This window comes from Chrysemys picta, chromosome 12 (assembly GCF_011386835.1).
Source record: "Chrysemys picta bellii isolate R12L10 chromosome 12, ASM1138683v2, whole genome shotgun sequence".
NCBI classification, from domain to species: Eukaryota; Metazoa; Chordata; order Testudines; family Emydidae; genus Chrysemys; species Chrysemys picta.
Genome location: NC_088802.1, coordinates 14,944,731 through 14,971,768, shown reverse-complemented (window position 1 = coordinate 14,971,768; position 27,038 = coordinate 14,944,731). Strand labels below are relative to the sequence as shown.

The 27,038-nt window shown below is 50.1% G+C and overlaps 2 protein-coding genes and 1 long non-coding RNA gene across 3 annotated transcripts in view; 2 read left to right on the top strand and 1 right to left on the bottom strand.

The window, feature by feature from the left end:
* The window catches only part of LOC101951870 (butyrophilin subfamily 1 member A1-like), a 207,180-nt gene that overhangs the window by 167,992 nt on the left and 12,150 nt on the right, over positions 1 to 27,038 (top strand). The window lies entirely within an intron of this gene.
* LOC135975049 (uncharacterized) overlaps positions 1 to 27,038 on the bottom strand; it is a 234,349-nt gene that overhangs the window by 201,218 nt on the left and 6,093 nt on the right. The window lies entirely within an intron of this gene.
* On the top strand, positions 1,814 to 25,612 carry LOC135975018 (butyrophilin subfamily 1 member A1-like). The gene is made up of 6 exons (XM_065565054.1): positions 1,814 to 1,943; positions 3,608 to 3,724; positions 9,943 to 10,290; positions 17,724 to 18,005; positions 23,170 to 23,277; positions 25,285 to 25,612. The coding sequence occupies exons 2-6, from the start codon at positions 3,619 to 3,621 to the stop codon at positions 25,506 to 25,508; spliced, it is 1,068 nt and encodes a 355-aa protein (XP_065421126.1). The 5' UTR covers positions 1,814 to 1,943; positions 3,608 to 3,618; the 3' UTR covers positions 25,509 to 25,612.

Here is a 27,038-nt window from a genome sequence, read left to right as displayed (position 1 = left end):
ACAAACGCTGGCAGTCAAGGATGGTACCCTTTGACTACTTATTTTGCCAACGAACCTGTTTCCCAAGAGCCAACCTGGGACCAACCACCCTTTGTGGTTTACTTGGTCCTCTAAAGAATTCAGAGACTTGAAGAGAAGATCTTGTTAAATATCAACACTATGCCGATGTGTTTGACAAAAAGAAAACTAACACCCTACTGCCTAATCAGAGCTATGACTGCCTCATCAACCAACAGCTTAGAGCAGAGGTTCCCTTGGGGTGCATTGACTCCCTCGCCAAACCCAAATGACAGGCAACCTGGAGCTATCTCGAGGAAAACCTGCAGCAGGAATTCAGTCATTCCTGCCTGTTCCCAGTGGAGGCCCCAATCTTCTTTGTGTCAAAGAAAGTCAGCTCCCTCCAGCATTCTGTGGACTACCGAGCTCTGAACAAGTTTATAATCTGAAACCAGTACCCCTTACTGCTAATTAATGAGCTATTTGAAAGATTCTGCTCTGCCAAGGTCTTCACCATTGATCAGCAGCTGTTGCTTCCCACCCCGTCCCGTCTCAGTCACTCTGGATTTCAGCTCCCCCTCCCCCTGCAGCATCCCCCCTCCTTCCATCTTCCTCATTCTGCCTCCACCCAGGCAGGGGTGTGGGGGTGTGCAAACTGGGTGGTGCTTTTTGCTGGTGTCACGGAGTCCCCGGGTGATGTTCTGGAACTACTCCATACGAAGCCAGTCAGGACTCTGGGGGAGCCTCCTCTCTGTGAGCAGACTGTCTCCAGGGCAAGAAGGTTACACAGCTTCGACCTTCCTGGGGCTGACCTCAGAGCATTCAGCATCCCCATCCACACTATGCGCTTCCCACAGCGAGCCCACACAGGCAGGGCTCCTGGGGAAGCCAGTGGGCCCTGCACCCCAACTCCGCAGTCAGACGTGGCTCTCAGCCAGCCGGTAACACAGAAGGTTTATTAGGTATCAGAGGGGTAGCTGTGTTAGTCTGAATCTGTAAAAAGCAACAGAGGGTCCTGTGGCACCTTTGAGACTAACAGTCTCAAAGGTGCCAAAGGACCTTCTGTTGCTTTTTAAAGGTTTATTAGGTGACAGGAACATGGTCTAAAACAGAGCTTGTAGGTACAGAGAACAGGACCCCCTCAGTCAGGTCCATCTTGGAGCCAGGGAGGTCAGAGCCCCATCTGGGCCTCCCTCCATTTCCCCAGTCAGTTCAAAACTGAAACTCTCCAGCCCCTCCTCTTGCCTTTGTCTCTTTCCCCACCAGGAGGCCATGATCTTTGTTCTCCAACACCTTTAGCTGACACCTTGCACAGGAGGAGGGGCCCAGGCCATCAGTTGCCAGGAGACAGAGTGTCGGCCATTCTCTGTGCAGATGCCATCACACTGGCCCTCTGCTCTGCAACAATCACACTCCCTTATCCCACCACCTCGTTACTTAAGAAAAGTAGAGGGGAAACTGAGGCACCCACACAGTATCCAGAGAACATTAAGGACATTCCCACTTTGTCACAGCTGGTGCTGCTTTATTTCCTCAGCCAGACAAAGCTGTGGTGGATGGTGCTGTGCAGCGGGGAATTACTGAGAACCCAGCGATCCCTGGGGAGCAGGAACAGCAGTTGGGGAGGGGGAGCACTGATACCCCTCCACTGGCTCACCCGGCAAACTGCCCCAACCAGGCCCACCCCTGCCAGCTCTGTCCCCTGTGGCTGGGGCTGTTTCTTTAAGAAGAATTTTCTCTGCCCCAACCAGCTAGGAACACAGACCGTTACTTCAACTTCCTGTTATTTTTGTACTTTCAGTTTTGAAGCGCGTGTCAGGCCCAGGCGGGGAGAGGGCTCAGCCCCATCAATTCAGCTACAAATGTCATAAAAATAATGATGAAGGGTCGGGTCTCAAACCCTCCGGCTTTGTGACCCCGTGTGCAGAACTGATACTACAACCTCAGTAAGTGACATGGGGACCAGGGCCGGCTTTAGAGGCACGTAACCGAGGTGACTGCCTGGGGTGCCAGGTTGGGGGGCACCGGGCTCGGGGGCTGTTTTTGTTGTTAGCAATAAAAGGAAAAATCAAATGTTGAAGTAAAATGTTTCAGGATTTCCTTATGTGGCTCATTTGTCACTAACGTCCTAGAATGTTCTAGACCTTTGTAGAATTTTGTGGAACCTTCCAGACTTTCTGGTTCAAAGCTTCTTTCTGGGATTCAGCAGGGAGGGGAGCTCCGGGCTCTGTCTGAGATCTCCGAACACACGGCACTGAGGTCCCTTCAGATGGGCCATTAGCACTAGGGTGACCAGACAGGAAGTGGTTCTATAAAATCGGGACATCTGATCACCCTAGTTAGCACCAATGGGCCTCAGCACTGAAGGGAGTCTCAGAGAGAAACTGGCACCTCCTGACTCTGAATGTCAACCTGGCTGTGGGAATGTCCCTGCAAATTCAGAGATTTGTCTGCATCTGAACACAGACTGGGAGGCTGGCATAGAGCTGGGCTCTCTTTGTGACAGGTGTTTGTGTTTCTCTCCCCACGGCTGGGTGCAGCGTGAGCCTGAAGCTCTTTGTCTCTAAGGGTGTCTCTACACTGCAGCTGGGAGGTGTGATTCCCACCATAGACAGACAGACACATGCTCAAGCTAGTGCAACAAAAACAGCAATGTAGCATGGGTAGCAGCTCGAGCTGGCTGCCCAAGTACATGCCAACCGTGATCCTGGCACGTAACCTGAGCTGCTGCTTGGGCTACCAAAGCTACATTGCTGCATTTAGTGTGCTGGTTCCAGCAGAGCCAGCACATGTCTGTCTACCCCACTGGGAAGCTCGCTTCCAGCTGCAGTGGAGATGGATCCTTAGAGTGGTTTAAATGTTGCAGATCCCAGGGGCACAGAGACGTGGTGACCCTGCTCAGAATTCATTCCTGACATTGTGCCAATGCTGGAGGCAATGAGGGTGGGTCACTCACATGCAAAATCATTGGGGCCAGGGACTGATCTGCTCATTGGGAGATCCCCAGAGTTAGGGTGACCAGACAGCAAGTGTGAAAAATTGGGACGGGGGCGGGGGGTAATAGGAGCCTATACAAGAAAAAGACCCAAAAAATTGGACTGTCCCTATAAAATCGGGACATCTGGTCACCCTACCAGAGGTCCCTCAGCTGGGACAGGTATGGTTGGGAGATGGAGCCACTTTTCCCCACAGCAATCAGTGGCCATATTCAATGGCCTTGCCTGCACTGGCTTGTTTTCTCTAATATGTCCCATGCTACGGGAGTATCTAAATGACCCAAGTAAAAGGGGTGCCTGATTGTGCCGGGCAATGTACACACCGGTGAGGAACAGTCCCTGCTCTCGAGAGTGTATTAAAATCTAAATTAACCAGACAGCTCCACAGGTGCCAGCCATGATGTGAGCATGGTATGGACCGGCTGCTGGCACAGTGACATCTGACCTTGCTCAGAGCCATGGCAGACGAGGACTGTGGGGGCAATCCCTTCCCTTCTGGTGCATGGTAGGCAGCAGTGAGGCCTGTTGCCTCCTTCCCCACTACCCCGTGGTACTGGCCTGTCACTGCATCCCACTCACTCGCCATCTGGTTTGTTATTTCTCCTGTTCCCCAGACCAAGCTACGATGATGGGGAAGGTTCCCTCGTTCTGCCCCGGCTCCACAGTGCGCTCTGCTCTGCCCAGCTACGTTGCTCTCTGCCTCACTCTACAGGTTCACAGGCTGGCGTCAGGTAGGAGCTCCGGCCTCCTCGCTGGGATTGCTGCTGTTACAATTGCTGGTCATCACCGTCCATCTCACATCACTGCCTTGTCTTGTAAACCAGGTCTGCTCAACCTGCCAACAACCAGCAACATGGAGAAACCACAGGGCACTGCTGGGTCCCCAGTAGCCATGCTTGCTACCTATATGCAATCAGGGCCGGCTTTAGGAAGTGCAGGGCCCGATTTAAATACGCGGCGGTGGTCCAGGTCTTCAGCAGCCCTTCGGCGGCGGCTCCTTCACTCGCTCCGGGGCTTCCGCGACACTGAAGGACCCACCATTGAAATGCCTGGAGCGAGGGAAGGATCTGCTGCCGAAGTGCTGCCGAAGACCCGGACCACCGCCGGGTGAGTAAAAATTAAAAAGGCGCCTAAGTTAGGCACTTCTTCTTTAGGGTGTGCGGCCCTCTTAGTCGCGGGGCCCAGTTCAGGGGAATCGGGGGAATCGGCCTAAAGCCGGCCCTGTATGCAATCTTGTCAGGCCTAGCTACACACATGTATCTGCTCTGACTGGCAGCTTCTTAGATCTAGAACATGGTGAGCATCATTATGGGGCTCATAAACTATTTAAAGGGACACTATCCAATTCTTTTACATTACACTGCCGGACTGTATAAGTCGCAGATCAGACTCTTCAGCCCCAAAGAATCATGAATCCTCAACTCTCTGGTTATGAAACAAAAACACACAAGCCATTCGTACTGCACTAGGTACATCTGACTAGGGCTGAGAACTAAACCTCATGTGTCGGTGAGGATGTGAGGATATTTGCTGTCTTCTTTATTCTGTGCCGTAGGTGAAGGCCTTATAGTGAGTGACCCCCTCCACCCCTGAGCTGGCTCCACAGCTACTCGGGCATTTTGGTTCCCTCCTGCTGCGGTTTCCATCCTGCTAATTTAACCAACTCTCTCCTGATGCTGAATCTCTGCACCAACACACCCCCATTCTGTGCAGTTCCACAACAGCTGGTTCTCTGCCCCCTGCACTTTCCTATCTGCCTCCTCCCCTCTCATCTGACCTCTAACTTTGCCTGCATAGTAATGAGCTATTTTCACATCTTTACACCTTGCAGACCCTTACACCATCCCTACACTAGTTACACAGGCCCCTGCACTTCAGCATCATGAAAGGTCCTTGTGTATCAGCGAACCAGACCCCCCAATATCCATTATACTCAAGGTGCCCATGAGAAGTCAGAACCCTAGTCAGAGAAAATATGGACAGTGTATAACACTCACATGTGTACTCTGTGTGATAGATATTGCAACCACATGTGGTATTTTAGGGACTATCAAATTAATGTTATGAATGTTCTGTGTGTCATAGAATCATAGATTATAGGACTGGAAGGGACCTCGAGAGGTCATCGAGTCCAGTCCCCTGCCCGCATGGCAGGACCAAATACTGTCTAGACCATCCCTGATAGACATTTATCTAACCTACTCTTAAATATCTCCAGAGACGGAGATTCCACAACCTCCCTAGGCAATTTGTTCCAGTGTTTAACCACCCTGACAGTTAGGAACTTTTTCCTAATGTCCAACCTAGACCTCCCTTGCTGCAGTTTAAACCCATTGTTTCTGGTTCTATCCTTAGAGGCTAAGGTGAACAAGTTCTCTCCCTCCTCCTCATGACACCCTTTTAGATACCTGAAAACTGCTATCATGTCCCCTCTCAGTCTTCTCTTCTCCAAACTAAACAAACCCAGTTCTTTCAGCCTTCCTTCATAGGTCATGTTCTCAAGACCTTTAATCATTCTTGTTGCTCTTCTTTGGACCCTTTCCAATTTCTTCACATCTTTTTTAAAATGCGGCGCCCAGAACTGGACACAATACTCCAGCTGAGGCCTAACCAGAGCAGAGTAGAGCGGAAGAATGACTTCTCGTGTCTTGCTCACAACACACCTGCTAATGCATCCCAGAATCATGTTTGCTTTTTTTGCAACAGCATCACACTGTTGACTCATATTTAGCTTGTGGTCCACTATAACCCCTAGATCCCTTTCTGCCGTACTCCTTCCTAGACAGTCTATTCCCATTCTGTATGTGTGAAATTGATTTTTCCTTCCTAAGTGGAGCACTTTGCATTTGTCTTTGTTAAACTTCATCCTGTTTAACTCAGACCATTTCTCCAATTTGTCCAGATCATTTTGAATTATGACCCTGTCCTCCAGAGTAGTTGCAATCCCTCCCAGTTTGGTATCATCCGCAAACTTAATAAGCGTACTTTCTATGCCAATATCCAAGTCGTTGATGAAGATATTGAACAGAGCCGGTCCCAAAACAGACCCCTGCGGAACCCCACTCGTTACGCCTTTCCAGCAGGATTGGGAACCATTAATAACAACTCTCTGAGTACGGTTATCCAGCCAGTTATGCACCCACCTTATAGTAGCCCCATCTAATTTGTATTTGCCTAGTTTATCGATAAGAATATCATGCGAGACCGTATCAAATGCCTTACTAAAGTCTAGGTATACCACATCCACCGCTTCACCCTTATCCACAAGGCTCGTTATTCTATCAAAGAAAGCTATGAGATTGGTTTGACATGATTTGTTCTTCACAAATCCATGCTGGCTGTTCCCTATCACCTTACCACCTTCCAAGTGTTTGCAGATGATTTCCTTAATTACTTGCTCCATTATCTTCCCTGGCACAGAAGTTAAACTAACTGGTCTGTAGTTACCTGGGTTGTTTTTATTTCCCTTTTTATAGATGGGCACTATATTTGCCCTTTTCCAGTCTTCTGGAATCTCTCCCGTCTCCCATGACTTTCCAAAGATAATAGCTAGAGGCTCAGATACCTCCTCTATTAGCTCCTTGAGTATTCTAGGATGCATTTCATCAGGCCCGGGTGACTTGCAGGCATCTAACTTTTCTAAGTGATTTTTAACTTGTTCTTTTTTTATTTTATCCGCTAAACCTACCCCCTTCCCATTAGCATTCACTATGTTAGGCATTGCTTCAGACTTCTCGGTGAAGACCGAAACAAAGAAGTCATTAAGCATCTCTGCCATTTCCAAGTTTCCTGTTACTGTTTCTCCCTCTTCACTAAGCAGTGGGCCTACCCTGTCTTTGGTCTTCCTCTTGCTTCTAATGTATTGATAAAAAGTCTTCTTGTTTCCTTTTATTCCCGTAGCTAGTTTGAGCTCATTTTGTGCCTTTGCCTTTCTAATGTGTCCTTGTATCCTCTTTATAAATAGTATCTATACATGCTATATCAGCGGTTCTCAAACTGTGGGTTGGGACCCCAAAGTGGGTCATGATCCTATTTTAATGGGGTTGCCAGGGCTGGCATTAGACTTGCTGAGGGCCAAAGCCCAAGCCCCACCGATCAGGGCCAAACCCTGAGCCCAATTGCCCAGGTCCAAAGATGAAGCCTGAGCCCCACTGCCCGGGGCTAAAGCCAAAGCTCAATGGCTTCAGCCCTGGGTGGCGGAGCTCAGGTTACAGGCCCCCCTGACTGGAGCTGAGGTCCTTGGGCTTTGGCTTTGCTCCCCCCACCCCAAGCCAGGATGGTGGGGCTCATGCATTGGTCGCCCCCCCCCCCTTGGGTGGAGTAGTAATTTTTGTTGTCAGAAGCGGGTTTTGGTGCAATGAAGTTTGAGAACCCCTGTCCTATGTGTCTTTGTGGGCTGAGGATTGTAATCTACTTTATGGGGGAGGGTTACCCCATCTCCTCCAGTATCTACAAGCCATGTGGGGGATGTAGCAATGCTGGTTCTGGCGGGACCCAACTCAGAGTGTCAATTCAGGACAAATTGCTTAAAGCAGGGCAGTTACAGCCCTAGGCTGGGGTTTTTCCACCTCTAAGGCAAACCAAACCAGCCAGACTAAGAGGACTTTGGTCTCACCCCACTGGCTAACCACAAGTCTCGCAAGCAATTCCCTTAGACACTCCAGTTTCCCAGTATCACCACCAGTACCACTCGTTATGGGGACAAATGGTTATGAAAACCAATACCCCAGTAAAAGAAAAAAGGTTCTCCTGATCCCAAAGGACCAACCCCAAGACCCAGGTCAATATACACATCAGATCTTACCCACAAATCACGCTGTTGCCAATCCTTTAGAATCTAAAGGTTTATTCATAAAAGGAAAAGGATATAGATGAGAGCTAGAATTGGTTAAATGGAATCAATTACATACAGTAATGGCAGAGTCTTGGTTCAGGCTTGCAGCAGCGATAGAATAAACTGCAGGTTCAAATCAAGTCTCTGGAGTACATCCACAGCTGGGATGGGTCCTTTTTTCAGAGCTTCAGTTTGTAGCAAAGTCCCTCCAGAGGTAAGAAGCAGGATTGAAGACAAGATGGAGATGAGGCATCAGCCTTTTATAGTCTTTTCCAGGTATAAGAACACCTCTTTGTTCTTACTGTGGAAAATTACAGCAAAATGGAGTCTGGAGTCACATGGGCAAGTCCCTGCATACTTTGCTGAGTCACAAGGCATATCTGCCTTCTCTCCATGGGTCAATTGTATAGCTGATGGTCCTTAATGGGCCATCAAGCAGGCTAGGCAGAGCTAACACCAACTTGTCTGTGGTGTCACCCAGAAGCATAACGTAAGTTTGAAATACAGACAGTATAGAGCCAATATTCATAACTTCAACTACAAAAATGATACACACATACCGAGAGCATAATCATGATCAGCCAACCACAACCTTGTCTTAGACACCTCATTTGACCCCCTTTTTACAAGATTTGGTGCCACTACAGGACCTTGGTTGCAACAATGATCTATATGGTCCCAGTTCAAGTCAATAACATGACAGGGTAATTTCTTCTGGGACACATAACAGCTTCAGAGAAGTACCACCCCCAGGGAAAATTGCTTAAACTAGTTCAGGGAAGGTCCCAGAAGCCCAAAAGAACAAAGATTTTTGGTATAAACCCTCAATTTAAACTGGCCAGAGGCCTGGGAGCTTGGGCTACAAACTGACGTGGCTTGTTAACCAAAAGAACAAACCTTTAGAGCAGTGGTTCTCAAACTTTTTTTTCACGGACCACTTGAAAATTGCTGAGATCTCGGCAGAACACTTAATGATCTTTCCAAATGTTGTTTGTACCATTAGCTAACCATTGTAAAGCGCTTTGGATAAAAGCGCTTTATAAATAAAAACTTAATAATAAACATTTTTTTGTTCTACAAATAAAGGCACACAACTCATATTTTAATATCAGTAGTCTTACCTTTCTAATGTGATGGATGTGCCCTCTCTGCCCCGCTGCGGCAGTCCCCGAGCTGGGGCTGGGAAGGAGGGCTGTCTTTCCCAGCAGCCACAGCCCTGGAGCTGGGGAAAGTCACCTCCTTCTCTGGCTGCCGCAGCCCTGCACGTCCCAAATTTCCCCCACCCCCTCTTCTCACCCCACTGCCCCCTCCCACCTACCTCCTATTCCTCCCAAGGCCACCACCTCGTCTTACATGTGTGTCTTCTCCAGGGTCCAGGCACCTAATTTGTGGAGCCACCACTCATTAGATGGGTGGCCCTTCATTCTCTTGTGTGCGGCCACCCAAGCGCGCACCTTAGAGGGAACTATCCATGAAACACCTGAATAGAGCTCGTGGACCACTGGTGGTCCGCGGACCACAGTTTGATAACCTCTGCTTTAGAGAAATTTTTCAAAGACTTTGGACCCTACCAGTGAGTCCCATGTGCCAAATGAGAATCCTTTGGTATAAGTGTAACATGTTCAGACCTTCGACTGGTTTATGGTAACTTTTCTCTCTCAGGCTTTTATCCTTCAATGTTCTCTGCGTTGGAAGAGCGGTTCGGTTACTGGTAACTACTGGCACACACTGTCTATAGCCCTGAAAGTGAAAGCAAAGCGCACGTGTTGGTCTTTGGTCAGGCGTGCTAGGAAAATCAGTGAATTGTAGGAAGGCTGCAAGTGTAAAACCCCAGTGTGGAGGGAGAGGGATGTGGGTCCCTGCCCAAAAAGAGGTTACAGATGGAGGCTAAGACCTAAGGGAACGTTCCTTGAGCAGAACACAGAAGGGGTCAGAGGTGCAGTTACCCCAAGCCTGTGACTCTCTGTACTCATAGACATGTCTAGGGCACTGCATGGGTACGGAGTGTTCAGTTCTAACGCAGGGCATTCTCTTACTGTGTGTCTGACTGCTGAGTTAATGCCACCCCCAGCCCCTCGCCAATTTAACTTCCATTTGTCTTTGCACATTTCACAGCACCGTTCACAGTGACTGGACCTGACCATCCAATCACTGCCTCCGTAGGTGGGGAGGCCGTCCTGCCCTGCCACCTCTCCCCTAGGATGAGCGCTGAGAACATGGAGCTGAGGTGGTTTCGATCCCAGTTCTCTGCAGTTGTGCACCTGTACCGTGATGGGCAGGATCAGTATGAAGAGCAGATGCTGGAATATCGAGGAAGAACTGAGCTTTTCAAAGATGACATCACCAATGGAAGAGTTTCCGTGAGCATATACAATATCCGACCGTCCGACGATGGACAATACAAATGTTTTTTTCAGTCCAGTGTCTCTTATGAAGAAGCTTTATTGGAACTGCAGGTGGCAGGTCAGTGACTTGTTCTGATACTTTGATTTCTTCACCAGGGTAATAAGTGGAGTCAGAGGGTTCATTGTGCGATGACCCTTGATTTTTCTCATTATGGTGGGGGGTAGCTCTGCTCTGGTTATGGTTGATTCTAGTTCACTGTGTTTAACAGCTGTTTTTTCTGAAGGTTCTAAAATCCACACACATACTCAGCTTGCCTTGAAAATTTCTGTGACTCATTGGACTCTGTGGTGGGGTACATGGGCTAAATTTGAGCTCCTTCGAGCAAGGGGTTAATGACATACACAAGTCAGGTGAAAAGTCAGGTGTTATTAACATGTTGTGGTTATTACAACTTTTTTGTGCACACCTGGGGCCAAACAATGGTTGATCCTCCCCACACTGATGTCACCAGCTGGGATTGATTTTGGCTGGTGTCTGGCACCCACAGGGTAACAGTGCTCGATGCACAGGGTCCAATAGCCCTGCGCCTTGTCTAAGAGTGGGAGAGTTGAGGAATTCCCCCCCAGGACAGGTGAAGGCAGGAGGCCTGACACCTGAATGTGCTGCCAGAGAGACCAGCCAGGGAACAGGTGTAGCTAGTTCTGTAACCATGACATGAGGTTTAGGTCAGGTGCAGCCAACACCAGACTGCTGACAATCCCCATGGCAATAAGACACCTCTGTGCACTGCTACTGACACAGCCTACAGACCTCAGCATAGAAATGAGGCAAATGTGATCCCTCTCCTCATATCACAGTGACAGCTCTGCCAGCCTGCTTGAATGAATCCCTCCACCAGTCACTACAGCGACTCCGAACACGGGGAAGGCAGTGGGCGTGCAGGCAGATAGATGCTGGAATCCAAATCTAAGAAACACAGCACAAGCAATGGCACCTTCTCATAGCCCTCTCCCATGCCTATTTATTATGGCACCACCCTCACTGCACCATTCCAAGCGCCTATTGCCAGCCCAGGAGGCAGAGTTAAGGTTGCAGGGTGGGGGCGCTGTGAGCCATTACTTTGTATCTCTTGGGTTTCAGAAATTTAAGTTTGGCCGCTCTCTACGTTTTGGGAAGGCACAAGGCCCTGCTGGGCAACTGTAATTCTGCATTGACGAGTGTTTGTTGGGAACTAATATGATAGAGCCCTCAAGGTCAAGATGGAGTCTGCTCTGCAGAGCGGCTCTGGCCAGGAACAGGCGCGCACTGGAGCACAGCAGGGTAACTCCCTTCCAACCCAGGGCACAGGTGATGCGTCAGGGAGCATGCGGGGTCACGTGCTCCCCCAGATTTGCTGCCTGGCTTGTACTGAGCATGCTTGTTAATACTGCTGAAGTCAGCTGGCCTCATTCTGCCTCCCCAGCACACTGTCGGCAGGCACGAGTTGTTCCTGCCCCAGGGGCTCCTCTTTTAAATCCTCTGGGGTAAACGCACACACACCGGAATAGTACAACAAATATAGGAAGGGGAAATATTTATTTACAGAGGGATGAAGGTAGAAAAACAACAGGGGGGATATGGAAATATGTAATAAAACAGGTTGAGATCCATCACAAGGCCCCAGTGGTACCACAACATAAAAGGGTCGATGCCAAGCACTGCGTCTACTCAGAGTTCAGGAGTGCTGGGCAGAGTTCCAGTGCAGTGGTGAGTCTTGGGTGCTCCTGGTCGACTTTGGCGCCAGTGAACTTTCCCCAACAAACCCCTCTGATGCCTTCTTCTGCTGCTGTCTGCAAAGCCACACAGAGCGACAACCTCCCCGCTTACCTGGCTACAGCCTCCCTCTTTTCTTCCCAATGCAAGGTCACAAGCCCCAGTACTCACAGCCCCATACAGCTCTGGGTGACAGGGATACTGGGTCCAGCTCTGGTTTGTCCTTCTCAGCTGATTCCCTCCTGTCACAATGCTCCTCCTGGCTCCTGTCCTGAGGTGTCCCCAGTCAGCTGCACTGTCCCTCCTGGGCTTTGGACAGCTTCTCAGCTGCTTCTCTCGTTGGGAGCTACAGACACACATGCCCTGTCACTCTCCCTCTCTCTACCCTCCTCCCCATAGGCGCCAACTCCGTGGATGCCCCAGGGCTTAAGCACCCATGGAAAAAAATTAGTGAGTGCTTCACAGCCACTGGCAGCCATCTACCCCCTCCCCCAAGTGCCTCCCGTCCACTGCCAGCCCCACTGATCAATTCCTTCCCTTCCCTCCCAGCACCTACCACCCGCTGCAATCAGCTGTTCCACGGCATGCAGGAGGGGCGGGGAGGGAGGGCTGGGCACGTTCAGGGTTGGGGGTGGAACTGGGCAGGAAGAGGAGGGGAAGAGGCATGGCAGGGGCAGGAAAAGGCAGGGTGGGGCCTGGGGCAAGCGGGAGGTTGAGCACCCCCCTGCCTCAGGCCTGGAGGAAGCTGGTGCCTATGCTCCTCCCTCTGGAACACCCAGCACTTCCTCTGCCCCAGGACAGGTTTTAAAGGGACCGTGCTCTCTAAACCCCAAGGGAGTTACAAATATGTTTCTAAAATTAGCTTTGTAAGTGAAAGTAGTGGAAGAGTTTAGCCTTCCTGCTCATCAGTTAAGCAGTGCTCAGCTCCTTCCAATGTAGGGTTACCATACGTCCGGGTTTCCCCAGACACGTCCGGCTTTTGGGTCTTTAAATAGCCATCCGGGGGTAATTTGTAAAAGCTAAAAATGTCTGGGATTTCCCCTGGATGGCTATTTAAAGACCCAAAAGCGCTGATAGGGCAGCCGCGCCGGCGGAAAGCGGTACTGGGAGCAGCATGGAGCAGCTGCGAGAGGTGGGTGCGGGCGGCCCGGCTCCCCCTGCCTGGGGCTCCCCTCGCCCGCTGGGGAGCGCGGGCTCCTCCTCTGCAGCACTGCCCGCCGTGGGGCTGGGGCTCTCCTGGGGCTCTGCCCTGCACACGCCCAGCACCCCCGGGGCTGCTCCTGCCTCCCTGGGCTGGCCCAGATCCCCTCCCCCGGGGGGCTGGGGTCCTGCTGCGGCTTACGCCCCTCTGCCTCCTCCACGAGGCAGGCAGCCCCAGGGGGTTGAGGCCGTGCCACCCCTTCCCCAGCTTCCCCCTCCAGCAGCCCCCGCACCGCCCTGCCGGGTCTGTTCAGCCCTCGGCCCCACCGGGTCCTGCCCTGCTTCAAGCAACCCCCCGTGTGGTGGCCAGGCCTGGGGGGACTGGGAGAGCCGTAGGAAAGCCTCGCCCGGAGCTGGTGCAGGAGACGAGCTTGGCTCTCAGCCCAGGCTCCGGCATCAGCCTGCAGCTGGGAGCGGAGCCACCCCCCCGCCGGCTCGGCTCAGCCCAGCCCTGCTCTTAAAGGGATACAGATCCCACCGCGGCTTGGCCCGGCCTGGGGCACGTGGGGGGTGTCACCTCACTCCCCCCGCCTGGGGGGCCCGGTGAGGGGGGTGCTCGGCACCATAGCAGTGCAGAGAGGAGGCCAGCGATGCACCTTACTCTCTCCTGCACTGCCAGCCACGGTCTTGCCTCCTTTCCCCAGCTCTGTGAGGCACTGTACACCTCAGAGCAGCAAATGGTAGCAGATTCTGCTGTCTCCAAGCAGAGTCTAGCCCTAAGTGTTTTATTTCCACAGCAGTGAGTTTTCGGTTTGGTGCATTCACTCCTGATCTCCCTGGTAAAGTGTAACAAAAGCCCTTGGCATTCATTTTCTCAGTGTTTCTGGGAATACCCTTTTCAGTTTCATAGATTGATCTGGGATCTTTCTTTTGCTGTTTCCGGAGAGAACTGTTGACAGCAGGGAGATATGTCCCTGACTAGAGGACAGGAAGCAAATTTGACTAGACCAGTTGTGACTTCCTTTTTATTTGTTACTATAAAATGTATTACACACAAATAGATTGCTAATGAACTTCCACCTTTGGGTTTCTGGAAAACAATTCACTCTAATACTTGGAAGATGCATGGACCTTTGGTCTTAAAAATGAAACATCAGACTCATGAATTTGGGGGAAGTGCAGTGGTCCATTTATGAAATTTCTAAAAACATGATTCAAAAAATCCTTCTGAGACTGTATTTTAATGCTGAGATCCCAATAGCCTTACTATAGAAATAGAAAGTAAAACAAAGACATTCTTGATCCAGGTCAATTAGAGCAGTGGTTGTCAATGTTTCCAGACTACTGTACCTCCTTCAGGAGGCTGATTTGTCTTGAGTACCCCTCACTTAAAAACTATTTGCTTACAAAATCAGACATACAAATACAAGTATCACAGCACAGTATTACTGAAAAATTGCTTATTTTCTCATTTTTACCATATAAATTATCAAATAAATCGTGACTTCCAGATTGAGAAACACTGGTATAGTGTATAGAGCAGTATAAACAAGTCACTGTCTACGATGATGGTTGCATATGCTTCAATAATTAGTTTGGCAAGGCCTTCTATATCAAAGTTACACACATTTTTATACAATATCAGGCAAACCAGCTTGGATCTCTCACTATTCATGTCTCTATACTAATTGTGCTCTGCATCATTTCACAAAAAAGTTATTTAACTGAGCTTGAAATTTGTCATTATACTGAGATTTCTAAAAATACCCTTCTAGAAAAACTTCCATTTGGCTTCCCAGTAAAGAAAAGGACTTTATATAGCTTGTTTGTTTGAACTTCGAGGCCCAGACAGTCCCTGAAATGACACTGCCTTGGTTAGTGTTGTGCCCCATTTCTCACAGTACTCATGATGGGTTGGATTGTCACAGCCCAGCTCAACCACACAAGGGAGTAAATATTATCTTTTCCAAGTAGACCCCGCTGATATGGGGATGCCCCTTTAAAGGAAGGCCCCGGGACAGGTATGGACAGGGGAGTCCCTCCAGTGGAGGGAGAGGTGAGTGTCAGAGGTAGGGTTACCATGCGTCCGGATTTTCCCAGACATGTCTGGCTTTTTGGTCCTCAAATCCCCGTCCAGGAGGAATTTCCAAAAAGCCGAACATGTCTGGGAAAATAGGGAGGCATGGTAAGGGGACCGCCTCCTCCCCGGGCTCCAACTTTCCTGGCTCCTGCCGCTCTCCACCGCGGCGGGGACCGAAGCAACTTCCCCAGCGCAGCAGCCGGGGGGCGGGACGGAGGAGGGGGAATGTGGGGTGCTCGGGAGGAGTTGGGGCGGGGCCGGGGGCGGGGAAGGGGAGAGTTGGGGCGGGGTCCCGTGGAGTGTCCTCTTTTTGCACTATTGAAATATGGTAACCCTATTCCAATGGTTCTTCTTATTCAACCCTTTGTTCCTGCTGCACAGTGTGCGGTGAGAGGCATTGTCTGTGTTCATCAAAGGGAGAACCAGTCCCTTGTTCCTGCTCAGGAAAGTGCAGGATTATGGAGCAGCTCATCCACCATCATTAGAGAAAATTAAGTCTATGCACATAAGCTAGAATGAGAGGCAGTGTTGCCTAGTGGATAGCACAGTGGATGTTGCCTGATCTACACTACAGAGTTGGGTCGATGTAAGACAGCTTACGTCAACCTAATTATGTCAGTGTCCACACGACAGCCTTGTTCCCACAGATGTAAGTGCTGCACTACAGCTCCAGAGAGGTGTAGGGCTTATGTCGGTGTAGTTAGGGTGACTCAGTGTCCATGCAGACAGTGGGGTTACTTACATCGACTGTTGGCTGTCTTGTCAATTTCACAGTTTCATGCTGGAGCTGTGAAAATGACAAGAAAGTCTGTCTCACAGCTCGGGCTGTCACCACGGGACGGGTGGGGGCTCCAAATACAGCCCAGTTTCCCCCCAGGCTCCCAGATCCCCACTCCCAGATGGGCTTGTGCCTGGTCTTCCCATCCAGAGCCAAGCTGCTGCCAGGATCCCCACTCCCCAGGGGGATCCCTGCTGAGATCCGGGCTGCTGCACGGACTCCGGGCTTCCTGCTCCCTGCTGGGAACCCGAATTCGGGTGCTGCCCGAATTCGAGCCTCGGTGCAGCTGTGCTCCCAGCGGGGAGTCAAGAGCCCAAGGGGGAGGGGGGACAGCCAGGCTCGCAGCAGGGAGCTAAGAGTCCAGGAGGCACCCAGGCTCCGGGCGTGGGGCTCCTGGTGGGGAGCTGGGAGCCTCAGTTCAGTCAGGCTCTTAGCAGGCAATAGGGAGCCCGTAGCCAAGGCAGCACCTGGACTCCTGCAGGGAGCAGTGAGCCCAGACAGCAGCCTGGCTCGGATCAAGGACACCTGGGGTTTAGCTGGGTTCCAAATGGGGAGCTGCATGTGGAGCTGAGACTCTCAGGCCCCCTCACTGTCCCCTTAAGTGAGTGGAAGCACTCTTGGGGTGGACAGGCACCACCAACAGAAGGAGGGCAGTGTGGACATGAACCACTGCAGTAATTACTGCAGCGGCTGTAAGGTGACCTGACATAGGTCGACTTAAATTTGTGGTGTGGACACTCCTGGAGTGTCAAGGGACAGCGGTGCTATTCCTGCCCTTTTACTGCGCTGTGCATGGACTTGGGCAAGTCTCTGTGCCTCTGTTTCCTCTCTCACCCTTTGTCCGTCTTGCCTGTTTAGTCTGTAAACTCTTCAGGGCACAGACTGTCTGTCCCCTGTTATGTATGTACAATGCCCAACACACCTGGGTCCCAGTCTCAACTAGGGCCTCTAATCAGGAGTGCCAGAATAGGGGGGCCTAGGGGGACATGGCCCATCCACTTTTCACCACGGGCCCTGATCTCACTCCTCTTTCCCTCGAGGCCCCGCCGCCCTCAGCCAGGCCAGCAGCTGGAGCCCAGCTGGAGAGCCTGGGCAGCTATGGGGTGCCAGGCTGAGGATCCTCCATGTAGACAAGGTGGTGGGGCCAACAGCAGCCCGCAGCCCATGTCCCTGCCCTGTGGCAGGATGATCTGCGGCTCCTCACAGCTGCCTGCACAACTCTTACCATTGCCGGGCTGCAGCCCCGCAACTAGAGCTGGGTCGAGATAAGTGCCGTGTGGGCAGTTGTGTGGAGCCACGGATCCTCCTGCCCCGGATGAGGCGCTCCCCCAACCAGGCAAGGCACTGCCAAAGCAACCTGAACTCCCCTATAATAAGGATTTTTATTAGTGATTTAACTGAAGGCTTGTCTACACATACAAGTGCACTGGTTTCAATGCACAAATGCAAACCTCTACGTGGACACTCTTAAATGAGTTTGGAAATGGCTTATATTGATTTATCTTGAGTCAATTCCTTCCTGATTTCAGAATGTCCACACAGGGATTTGCTCTTGATTAACTAAATCATTTTAGCTAAAGTGGAGCAAGTTTGTGCATAGAAAAGCCCTGACATTAACATTAACTTTACTTGCTCTACATTATATAGGATTCTGACCGGATTAACTGACCAGACGCATTCGTGGACTCACATTCGATTATTAGTTTAATAGGAAATGGCTTTTGATAACAGTGTAATGAAACTTTTGGCTCATTACTGGTCACTGTAGGATTATCACAAGTTCATTTATTTCTTCTGTAGGCTTGGGCTCTGCTCCTGTCATCTCTGTGGAGGGACATCAGGACAGAGGGATCCGGGTTGTGTGTCGATCAGCCGGATGGTACCCACAGCCCGAGGCTCAGTGGAGAGATCTCCAGGGACAGCTCTTACCATCAGCCTCTGAAAAAATATTCCAAGACGCCGATGGCCTGTTTCAAACAGAGATTGCCATTGTTATAGCAGAAGAGTCCAACCAGAAAGTGTCCTGCTGTGTCAGGAATCCCCGACTCAACAAGGAGAGAGAGTCAACGATTTCCATTGCAGGTCAGTGCCCGTCCCAGCCACGCATAGATAGACTGAGACGCTGCAGACATGGGCAGAGAATATTTATCATTGTGTCTCCGGTTCATTGGCCTGGACCTTCAAGGTGCTGAACACTTTTTGGAAAGTCCTGAACAACCTCAATTCTCTTTGGATATGTCTACACTGTAATTCAAAATCTGCGGCTGGCCCGTGCCAGCTGACTCGGGCTAAGGTACCGTTAAACTGTGGGCTGAAGACCAGGCTCTAGGTCCCTGCAAGGTGAGAAGATCCCACAGCCTGAGCTTCAGCCTGAGCCAGAAAGTCTCCACTGCAATTAAACAGGCCCTTAGCCCAAGCCCAGTGAGGCTGTGTCAGTTGGCATGGGCCAGCTGCAGGTACTAATTACAGTGTAGACGTACCCTTCAACACCAATAGGAGTGGAGGCTGTTTAGCACCTTGCAGGCTGGGATGCCATTGGCCAGATTTTCATAACAGCTCAGCACCCAGCAATCATTTGTTGCTCCTTTGTTGTGGTGGTATAGTGAGGACTGTGGTGGAATTGCAAGCTGTCAGTTTAAGAGTGGGGGTTTCCAGGTCCTGTTTGCCCAAGTTTTGCCCAAGTCAGAACTGAGGATCAGGCTGTAACTTGTAATCAATTGCACAAAAGTCCATCAACACAGAGCTCCACAGCTAGGGTAACCCCGTTCGCCCTGTGAATGTATGTTGTGGTTTTTCATTTCACAGTCACACAGTGAGCCTGATCCTTCCTTCCCTGCATAACTAAGTCGACGGGAGCTTTGGGAGTGCTGGCAATAAAGGATCAGGGCCAAAATATTCAGAAGCAAAATCTTACCTAAGAGCAGCTTAATAATACATAAAATATGAAGTTTTTCTAAAAATTATCAGATAACTTTGTTAATACGGAATGACTATTTCATCCACATAATAATAAGACAGTTCAATTTTAAAGCACTATTTGTCTGAGATCTCAAAGTTCTGCACTGCTGACTAGTTTATGGTATGCCCAGTATTACTTGATTTGTATATTCATGGCATACACATGGAGCGTTAGAAACAAAATATAAATACTTGTCCTAGGGAGACCAGATCGCAAGAGTGAAATATCAGGACACGTTGGGCGAGCCGAGGGTGGGGGTGGGGGGAGGGTAGTGGGGAGGAAGAGAGCTTCAGGTGCACAGCCCTAACCGGAGCAATGAAAGGGGGCGCACAGCCCTAGGAAGCTGCATGAGGGGTGTACCCACTATGCCCAGAGCCCCTCTCCACATCCCCCCACATTTCCACAACAAATGCACGGTGCTGTGCACACCGTCACCTCTGCCCAGCGCCCCCCTGCCCACAGCCCCACCACAGCTGCCCAGCATCCCACACAGAACCCCCACTTGCTAGTTTCCCAATACACACAGATTTCTCCTCCCTCCCTCCCAGTCCCCTTCCCCACAGCCCCACCACCACAACTAAACAGTGCCCCACACAGACCCCCACTGCCCTGACACACACAGATCTCCCCCACTTCCCAGCACCCCCCCCAACAGGCCCCCACTGCCTAGCACCCCAAAACACACAAACTTCCCCTACTGCCCAGCGCCCTCCACACCCTCACAGCCCAGCACCCCACACACACCTCCCAGGCACTCACTCCATCACACCCTGCCCCCTTCCCTGGCCACACTCACCAGCCCTGCTGGGAGGTCTCTGGCTCCTAGGGTCAGAGCGGCGAGGGGGGTCTCCAGACTCTCCACGTGCTGCGCCTGCCACAAGCGCGAGCTCCATGGCTCCCATTGGCCAGGAAAAACAGCAATGGGAGCTGCTGGAGCCGTGGAGTGGGGCTTGCAGGCACCAGCAGCTCACACAGAGTCCCCTGCCCTCCCACCCTGACCCTAAGAGCCAGAGGGACCTGCCGGGGGGCGAGGTGGGGAGTCCCGATGGTGCTTACCTGGGGCGACTCCCGGGAAGCATCTGGCAGGTCCTCTGGCTCCTAGGATCGGGTCGGGTGGGGCGGAGGGTTCTCTGCCGGCGGCCGGCGCCTGCAAGCCCTGCCCCCACACTCTGATTGGGCGGGAGGGAGCTGGTGCAGCATGTAGAGACCACCTCCTCCTCTGTGCCTAGGGACCACACTGCAGGCTCCTGCTGGCGGGTGGGCGCCGGGAGCTGCCCCAGGAAGCGCCGCCAGCCCCAGAATTTCAGGGGCGTGCGGTGCCGGTGAGCGGTCCCCTATATCGGGACAAAGGGCGTCCTGACCGATGTGTGGTCGGGACGCGGGACAAATGTCTTAAAATCGGGAGTGTCCCAATAATATCGGGATGTCTGGTCACCCTAACTTGTCCTGAAAGGTTGCAATGTAACTCTGCTTTATTTCTAAGAATCCAGAACTCTAACACACAGCAGCCAAATACAGAGAGAGAGAAAGCAGGCTGCTCCCTAAGGCAGAACTTAACCTTCCATGCTGCAGACTGGCTCTTTGAAGACTGACTGTCGAGGCCTCAGATTACATGCTCCCTACAGAGCCCCCTAGCCTGCAAACAGCACCAAGAAACCCCTCAGGATTTAAAGTGGCAGCTTGTAATTGTTATATAGTGTTCAATACACCATGGTAATCACTTAACAAGAGCGCTCTAGTCATCCATTGCTCTGGGTGCAGGGAGCAGGAATCTGGAGGACTTTTTACTTTGAATTTCCAGACTCGGGTTTTGTTTTTATTAAAATCCTTCATTAACATATTTTGGGCCAGACTCTCTCAAGTAGCTGAGCTCCTCTGAGCTAGGAGAACTGGGGGTGTCAGGAAACAGGTCACAAATCTCTGATTCTGAGGGTCAGTCTGCACTGGCCATGGCTTTGATATCGGTTAGACAAGCCCAGGGAATGCTTGAACTTATGTCAATGGGGGATAGGTGTAGTATAGCAGAGCTCCACCCTACCCCCTCCCTACCCCCAACACACCCTTTCCCATTAATTAACCATATTCACTATATGCAGAAACAAAATCTTGTCCAAGAGCATCTTAATTTTTAGAAAAAAGTTCAGATTGTATGTATTATCTACCAAATAACTTGGTTAATACAGAATGAATATTTCCTCACTATCATAATAAGGATATTGCATTTGTCAAACAGTATTCACTTGAGATCTCAAAGTGCTGCACTGCTAATTAGTCTCAGTATTATATGATTGTTATGTTCACAGCACACACAGAGAGTTAGAAACAAAATGTAAATACTCTTCCTGAAAGGCTGCAATGTAATTGCTTTAATTCTGAGAATCCAGAACTCTAATGCACAACAGCTAAATACAGTGAGAGACAAAGCAGGCTGATCCCTAAAGCAAAAAGGTAGAACTCTACCCACTTTCCTCTAGGCTGTCTCTTTCCAAGCTGAATGCATAGGACTGACATTGGATGCACCCTACAGAGACCCCTAGCCTGCAAGTAAGACATGGAAATCCCTCAAGATTTAAAGTGACAGCTGGTGATTTTTATAGCTTTCTATACACCACACTAATCACTTAGGAAGCACCCTCTAGTCAGTCATTGCTCCATGGCCCAGAGAAGAGGACTCTGGAAGAACTATTTACTTTGACTCGCCAGGCTCAAGTTTTGATTTTATTAAAATCCTTCATTAAAATATTTTGGGTCATATCCTCTCATGTGGCTGAGCCCCAGTGAGCATGGGAGAGTGGGTGTCAGGAAAGGGGGTGTCAGGAAACTGGTTACAGTTCTCTAAGTTTGAATGTCAGTCTGCATGGCAGCAGCCTTGGGATCAGTTAGAGAGCCTAGGGACTGCTTGAATTTATGCCAGTGGGAGATAGGTGTTGTGATGGGCTGAACCCCTTGGGAAGCCACCTAATGTGCTGAGATACCACTGAGTCTACCTGATCTGCTAGCACAGGCCCCCTTTAAACTGTCTTCCTGAGCCAGGCTCTTAAAACCTCCTCCAACACCCACACAGGCAGGGCCACATCCAGCTGCAGATCAGCTCTGGGATGACTCAATTTAAGGGACTTGCTCCAGTACTCAGATGTCCAGCTCCCTTGGAGTACAGACCCAAAGATATATTATGAAATTCGCCCCCTCCCTCAATGTGGAGAGAGGTGTGCACACTTCTTGCCACTCCCCCAAGTTAGAAATTACAGAAACTGAGTTTAATAATAAACAAAACAAATGTTATTAACTATAAAAGGCAGATTTTAAGTGGTAAAAGGGGGTAACAACCAGAACAAAGCAGATTACTAATCAAATGAAATCAAACACGCAAACTAATCTTAATACACTAAAGAAACTGGTTACATGTAAGTTCTCACCCTAAATGTGGTTCTAATAATCTTCTTCACAGGCCAGACGCCCTTCCAGCCTGGATCCAGTTCTTTCCCTCTGTTCAGTTTTAGTTGTTTCCAGCAGTCATCACAGGGGAGAACTGACGACCTGGATTACCTCACTCCCCACCCTTTAATAAGATTTGCATAAGGCGAGAGTTCTTTGTTTCCTAGTTTGACACTCCACACACACATCCCGCTTCTTGTGAAAAAGTACAGAATTCAAGATGGGTCCCAGTATCAGGTGACATGGTCACATGCCTTTGTAGGGCCCCTGTAGCCATTCTTCACAGGCTGACCCACACGTTCACAGGAAGATTAAGCTCTTTTATAGTCCATTGTCTCTTGCTGATGGGCCATCAGCACTGTCTGGCTTTTCCATTGTTGTACCTGAAGTTTTAGCAGTGGGAGGCACCCAAAGTAGCAGAGATACATAGTTAATATTCCTAACTTCAGATACAGAAATGATACAGGCACACAAATTGGATAATCACATTCCGTAAATCAGAACCTTTCCAATGACATCTCACATGAGCCATCTTGCATACAGTATATCTCAGTTATGTCATATTCCTAAGCATATTTTCATAAATAAATATGGAATGACACATCACAGGTGTAGCATAGTAGAGCTGCACCCTACCCCCTCCTTACCCACAATAGCCCCCATCCCATTAATTAACCATGTTCAGTAACCAGGCTAAAGCTTGGACTTACATTAGCTGAATAATAAAGCGCAAAGGAGCCACATCTCACTGTGAGATTATTTTAACTAGTCACAGAGTCACCACTGTCGCAGTGTCTTGCCTTCCTTCTAGGTGCGTGTTTGTACCCAAGTCAATGGCACTTTCTCTTGCAGAGCTGTTTTTCCCACGAGTCAATCCCTGGCTGGTGGCTCTGATTGTGATCCTGGCTGTTCTCATTCCCCTGGCCAGTTACTGCTTCTGGAGGCAGCACAGAACAAACGGTAAATTAACAAGAGACAGGAATTTGGTGTGTGTGATAGAGAAAGATTGAAACACAAAACCAAAAGTAGAGAGACCGGGATTAAGGGGCTTTGGCTCAGTGTTCCTCAGGAGAGTGTCAGGCAATGGGAGTCAGGCTGAGGGTGAAGGGGGAGCTGAATGAATTATGGCTTCATATTTGAACTGAGAAATGTCAAGTGGGTTCCCCCTTTCAGATCTTGAGTGTGATCCTGAACTGTTCCCTGGGGATCAGCCTGGCTCAGTTTGAAAGACCCATGTGAGGCTCAGTGAGCTGGGATTGGGGCTCCAACACATGTAACTGGGCTCCTTGAAGGAAAACCACGATGCAAAGTGTTTGTGTGGGAGGGGGTACGGGGGGGGGGGTACGTAGGGCCCAGTTCTGCCCTTCAGTTCTGCATGAACCCCCCTCCCCACACAGCACACAGCCACAGGACCCTCTGTTGCTTTCCACCCGGAGGGGTTTCTCACCTGAAGTGCTGTGAACTGTATGTAGAGATGTACCAGAGTCAGAAGAATTGGGAAGGGGAAATGTCTGTTACAATGATTTCCCAGTGGGGACAGAAGCAGGTAATTCAGAGAAGTAGAGAGGAGCTGTGCTGTTTACTTGTGCTTTGTACTTGTGAAAGTTGGAACTGGCCAATTAAGTAAGAGAAAAAAACTTTTGAAGTGATAATCAAACTGTCTGTACTGAGCTATCTTGATTATCACTTCAAAAGTTTTTTTCTCTTAATTGGCCTCTCAGAGTTGGTAAGACAACTCCCACCTTTTCATGCTCTCTGTATATGTGTATATATATCTCCTCAATATATGTTCCACTCTATATGCATCCGAGGAATTGGGCTGTAGCCCACGAAAGCTTATGCTCTAATAAATTTGTTAGTCTCTAAGGTGCCACAAGTACTACTGTTCTTTTTGCTAAACCAGAAAAACTCACTCCCATTACGGAATAACAGCACTGACATGGGGCGTTATACCGGTGTAACAAAAGCGGTTTAAATTCCCACCTTACCATGTACTGGTGTAACCTTCCTATGCAGACAAGCCCTGAGTTACAGCAGGGGTTGCTTTGGCATCCAGAGCACCCAGGATCAGGGGGATGTGGGGTTCGTGGTAAAAGCCACAGTCACTCTCGTGCACCTGGGCTGCAGGTTCTGAGAACAGAATCTCACCCTGAGAGTTTAAACCATAGATCACAATTATGTGGAAATTCTTTAACACACTTTGTTGCTTACATAGGAACAGTTGTGCATCCAACTGGGCTCCTCAAACCCACCCACACCTTCAAATGAGCCCCCTCTCCCTCAACTCTGGCCATAACCCTATGGATTATTGTGAAAAGCGGAAACTGGAAAAACTGATTTCCAATAAAATCAGGTTTTTCTGATTTTCACCCAAATCTGTAGAGTTCTGATCAGACTGGGGAGTCGAGGGGCTTGGCTGGAATATGGGGGTGAGGAGAAGAGGAGGCAAGAAGTGCAGCTGGTGGAGCTGACTGGAGTGCGGTGAGGGGCCTGCTAACCCTGACTCTGACCTCACCCTCACCTTAAACCCTGACCCTGACCTCACTGCCTCACCCTGTGTCCTGAGGGATCACACGGTGAGTTTAGTGGAAATCCGGCTTTTACAGTTCTCCAGTTTTCACCAAAATCAGGAGGGTTCTGCCCATTGATAGCTAGAACATGCCCTGAAACGCTGCAATTGATGGGACGTGGTTATCAAGAGTGATTCCATTCCAGACAGATAGAAACACCATCGAGTTCAGTGTGGGGCCTCAGCCAGAAGGGAAAGGAGACAGCCATTTACTCAGTGTTTTACCTGCACTAGGCCTTGTGTCCCCAGGATAATGTGGGCAGTGGAAATAGCTAGAGGCAGAGCCCCCCTGTGTCTGTTCTACTTTCTACCTGTAGAAAAATGACTCCTATGAGTTTGCAATACTTACAGATAAATCTTCTACCTTGTAACCCATCTCTCCTGTTATTCCCTTCCAGCGGCGCATCGGGCAGAGAAAAGTAAGGTCTCTTTGTTCATTTCACTGGGGACAGGAGGGGGAATCTCAGATGTTACAAGAAGTTTCATAGACCTTCTGGGCTGCTCTCAGAGCTCTCACTGTGAACAGAAAGTCAATCTGGTTTGTGCAGTGCACAGAGAAGCTCGGCCCCTCATCCCTCACACTCAGGAAACGGAGCAAACAGACCCAAACCCCACTCACTGAACTCCCAGGGGATTTGTTGCTCCCACACAGCCGGGGCGGGAGGCAGTTTGGCTCACTCTGCCTCTGTGTAGCCAGCACTGTGCCCAGGCTGTGAGCTGGCTGTAGTCCATAATACTCCCAGTGTGACCTGCCAGACAGAAGATGGCCAGGGACATGGTGGCTGATGATGTCATCGTGCTGTTTGCTACAGTGTCACTCTGCCCATTTGCTCTTCTCCGCTGTTGGCTGCAGGCTCCATCCCCTGCTCCCACCCTCTCCCGTCACCCCAATGATAGACTAATCTGCCCCCAGAGCTGAGCTGCATTAAAAACAATAGGAACTTCACCATAATCATGATGGAATGAAATCTCACCTCTCCCCTTTTCTCCCCCTAGAGAAGCTGCGATCTGAACTGGAGAGCGAGAAAGGTCAGTGTCTCGGGCCAATGGGGTGGCATAAAGGTTATATGAGAATGTTTCCCAAAAATGTGGGGGATCAGTAAACTAGAGATTACCAGGCAGATGAGATATTTTGAATGAAACTAAAAGGAGGTTATGACTTAGGGTTTGTCTACACTACGCACCTTTTAGAGACACACCTGTGCTGCTACAGCCATGCAGCTAAAAGGTGCACAGTGTAGCCGCTGTTTGTTGGTGGGAGAGAGCTCTCCTGCCAACAAAGCACTGCTCATACCAACACTATTCACGGGCAAAACTTTTGTCTTTTCTGTGTGTGTGTGTGTTTTTTAATAACTCCGAAAGATGAAAGTTTTGTCATTCACTTGCCAGTGTAGACAAAGCCTCAGTGTAAAGATAATGACAGGATGGGGATTCCCTCCCTCGCCCTGGGGACCCGACTGTGCCTGGAGGCCCATGGGAAGTGATGGCTCCGGCTGCGGCTATGGAACTGAGTGGGCTGCAGTGCGTGAAGTGGGGACACCACAGAGCAGTGGGGGGATGGGTGGGAAATGAGCAGAGCCCCCATTTCAGCAGGGGTTGTGGGGGGAAGGTATTTGCACAGAAACAATTCAGACGGGGCGGGAGGGGGCTACACATGTGTTGTAGAGAAAGTACAAAACACATGTGGGATGGAACAATTACAAATAACGTGCTGGTGTTTGAATGGGTGATGGGGAATGTCTCCAACTTGTCACCAGAGCCCAAGCAGTGAGCTCAGGGCTGCTTGTGCTGACACAGACGGGCTCTGAAGGGGAAGGGGCCAATTGTCCTAAAACCCCATGGAAATTACAGACACAGCACCCTGAGCCCAGGCCTGAGTCGCCCTAGCCCGGCCCAGTCAGTGTAGTTGCTGGGGACTGTGAGACATGTCCAATGTTTAACAAAATCCCTCACATGGGATCCACCCCCACCCTGTGTCCTGGCCTTTCAGAGCCATGTAACATGAGAAGGGGCAGGATTTCACCCTCAGTGACCACATGCTGCATGGAGGGGAAACGTATCTCCTTTCTCCCTGCACAGTTTTAGTATGCACAGAAGTCACACAGTATTTGGATGGAGGTGGGAGGAGCTTGAATTCACTGTTCCTCACCAC

Coding starts and splice junctions, on each gene's coding strand:
- LOC135975018 (XM_065565054.1), top strand. CDS start 3,619: ATGATGGGGAAGGTTCCCTCGTTCTGCCCCGGCTCCACAGTGCGCTCT. Junction 3,725..9,942: donor GGTTCACAGGCTGGCGTCAG/GTAGGAGCTCCG, acceptor CACATTTCACAG/CACCGTTCACAGTGACTGGA. Junction 10,291..17,723: donor ATTGGAACTGCAGGTGGCAG/GTCAGTGACTTG, acceptor TTTCTTCTGTAG/GCTTGGGCTCTGCTCCTGTC.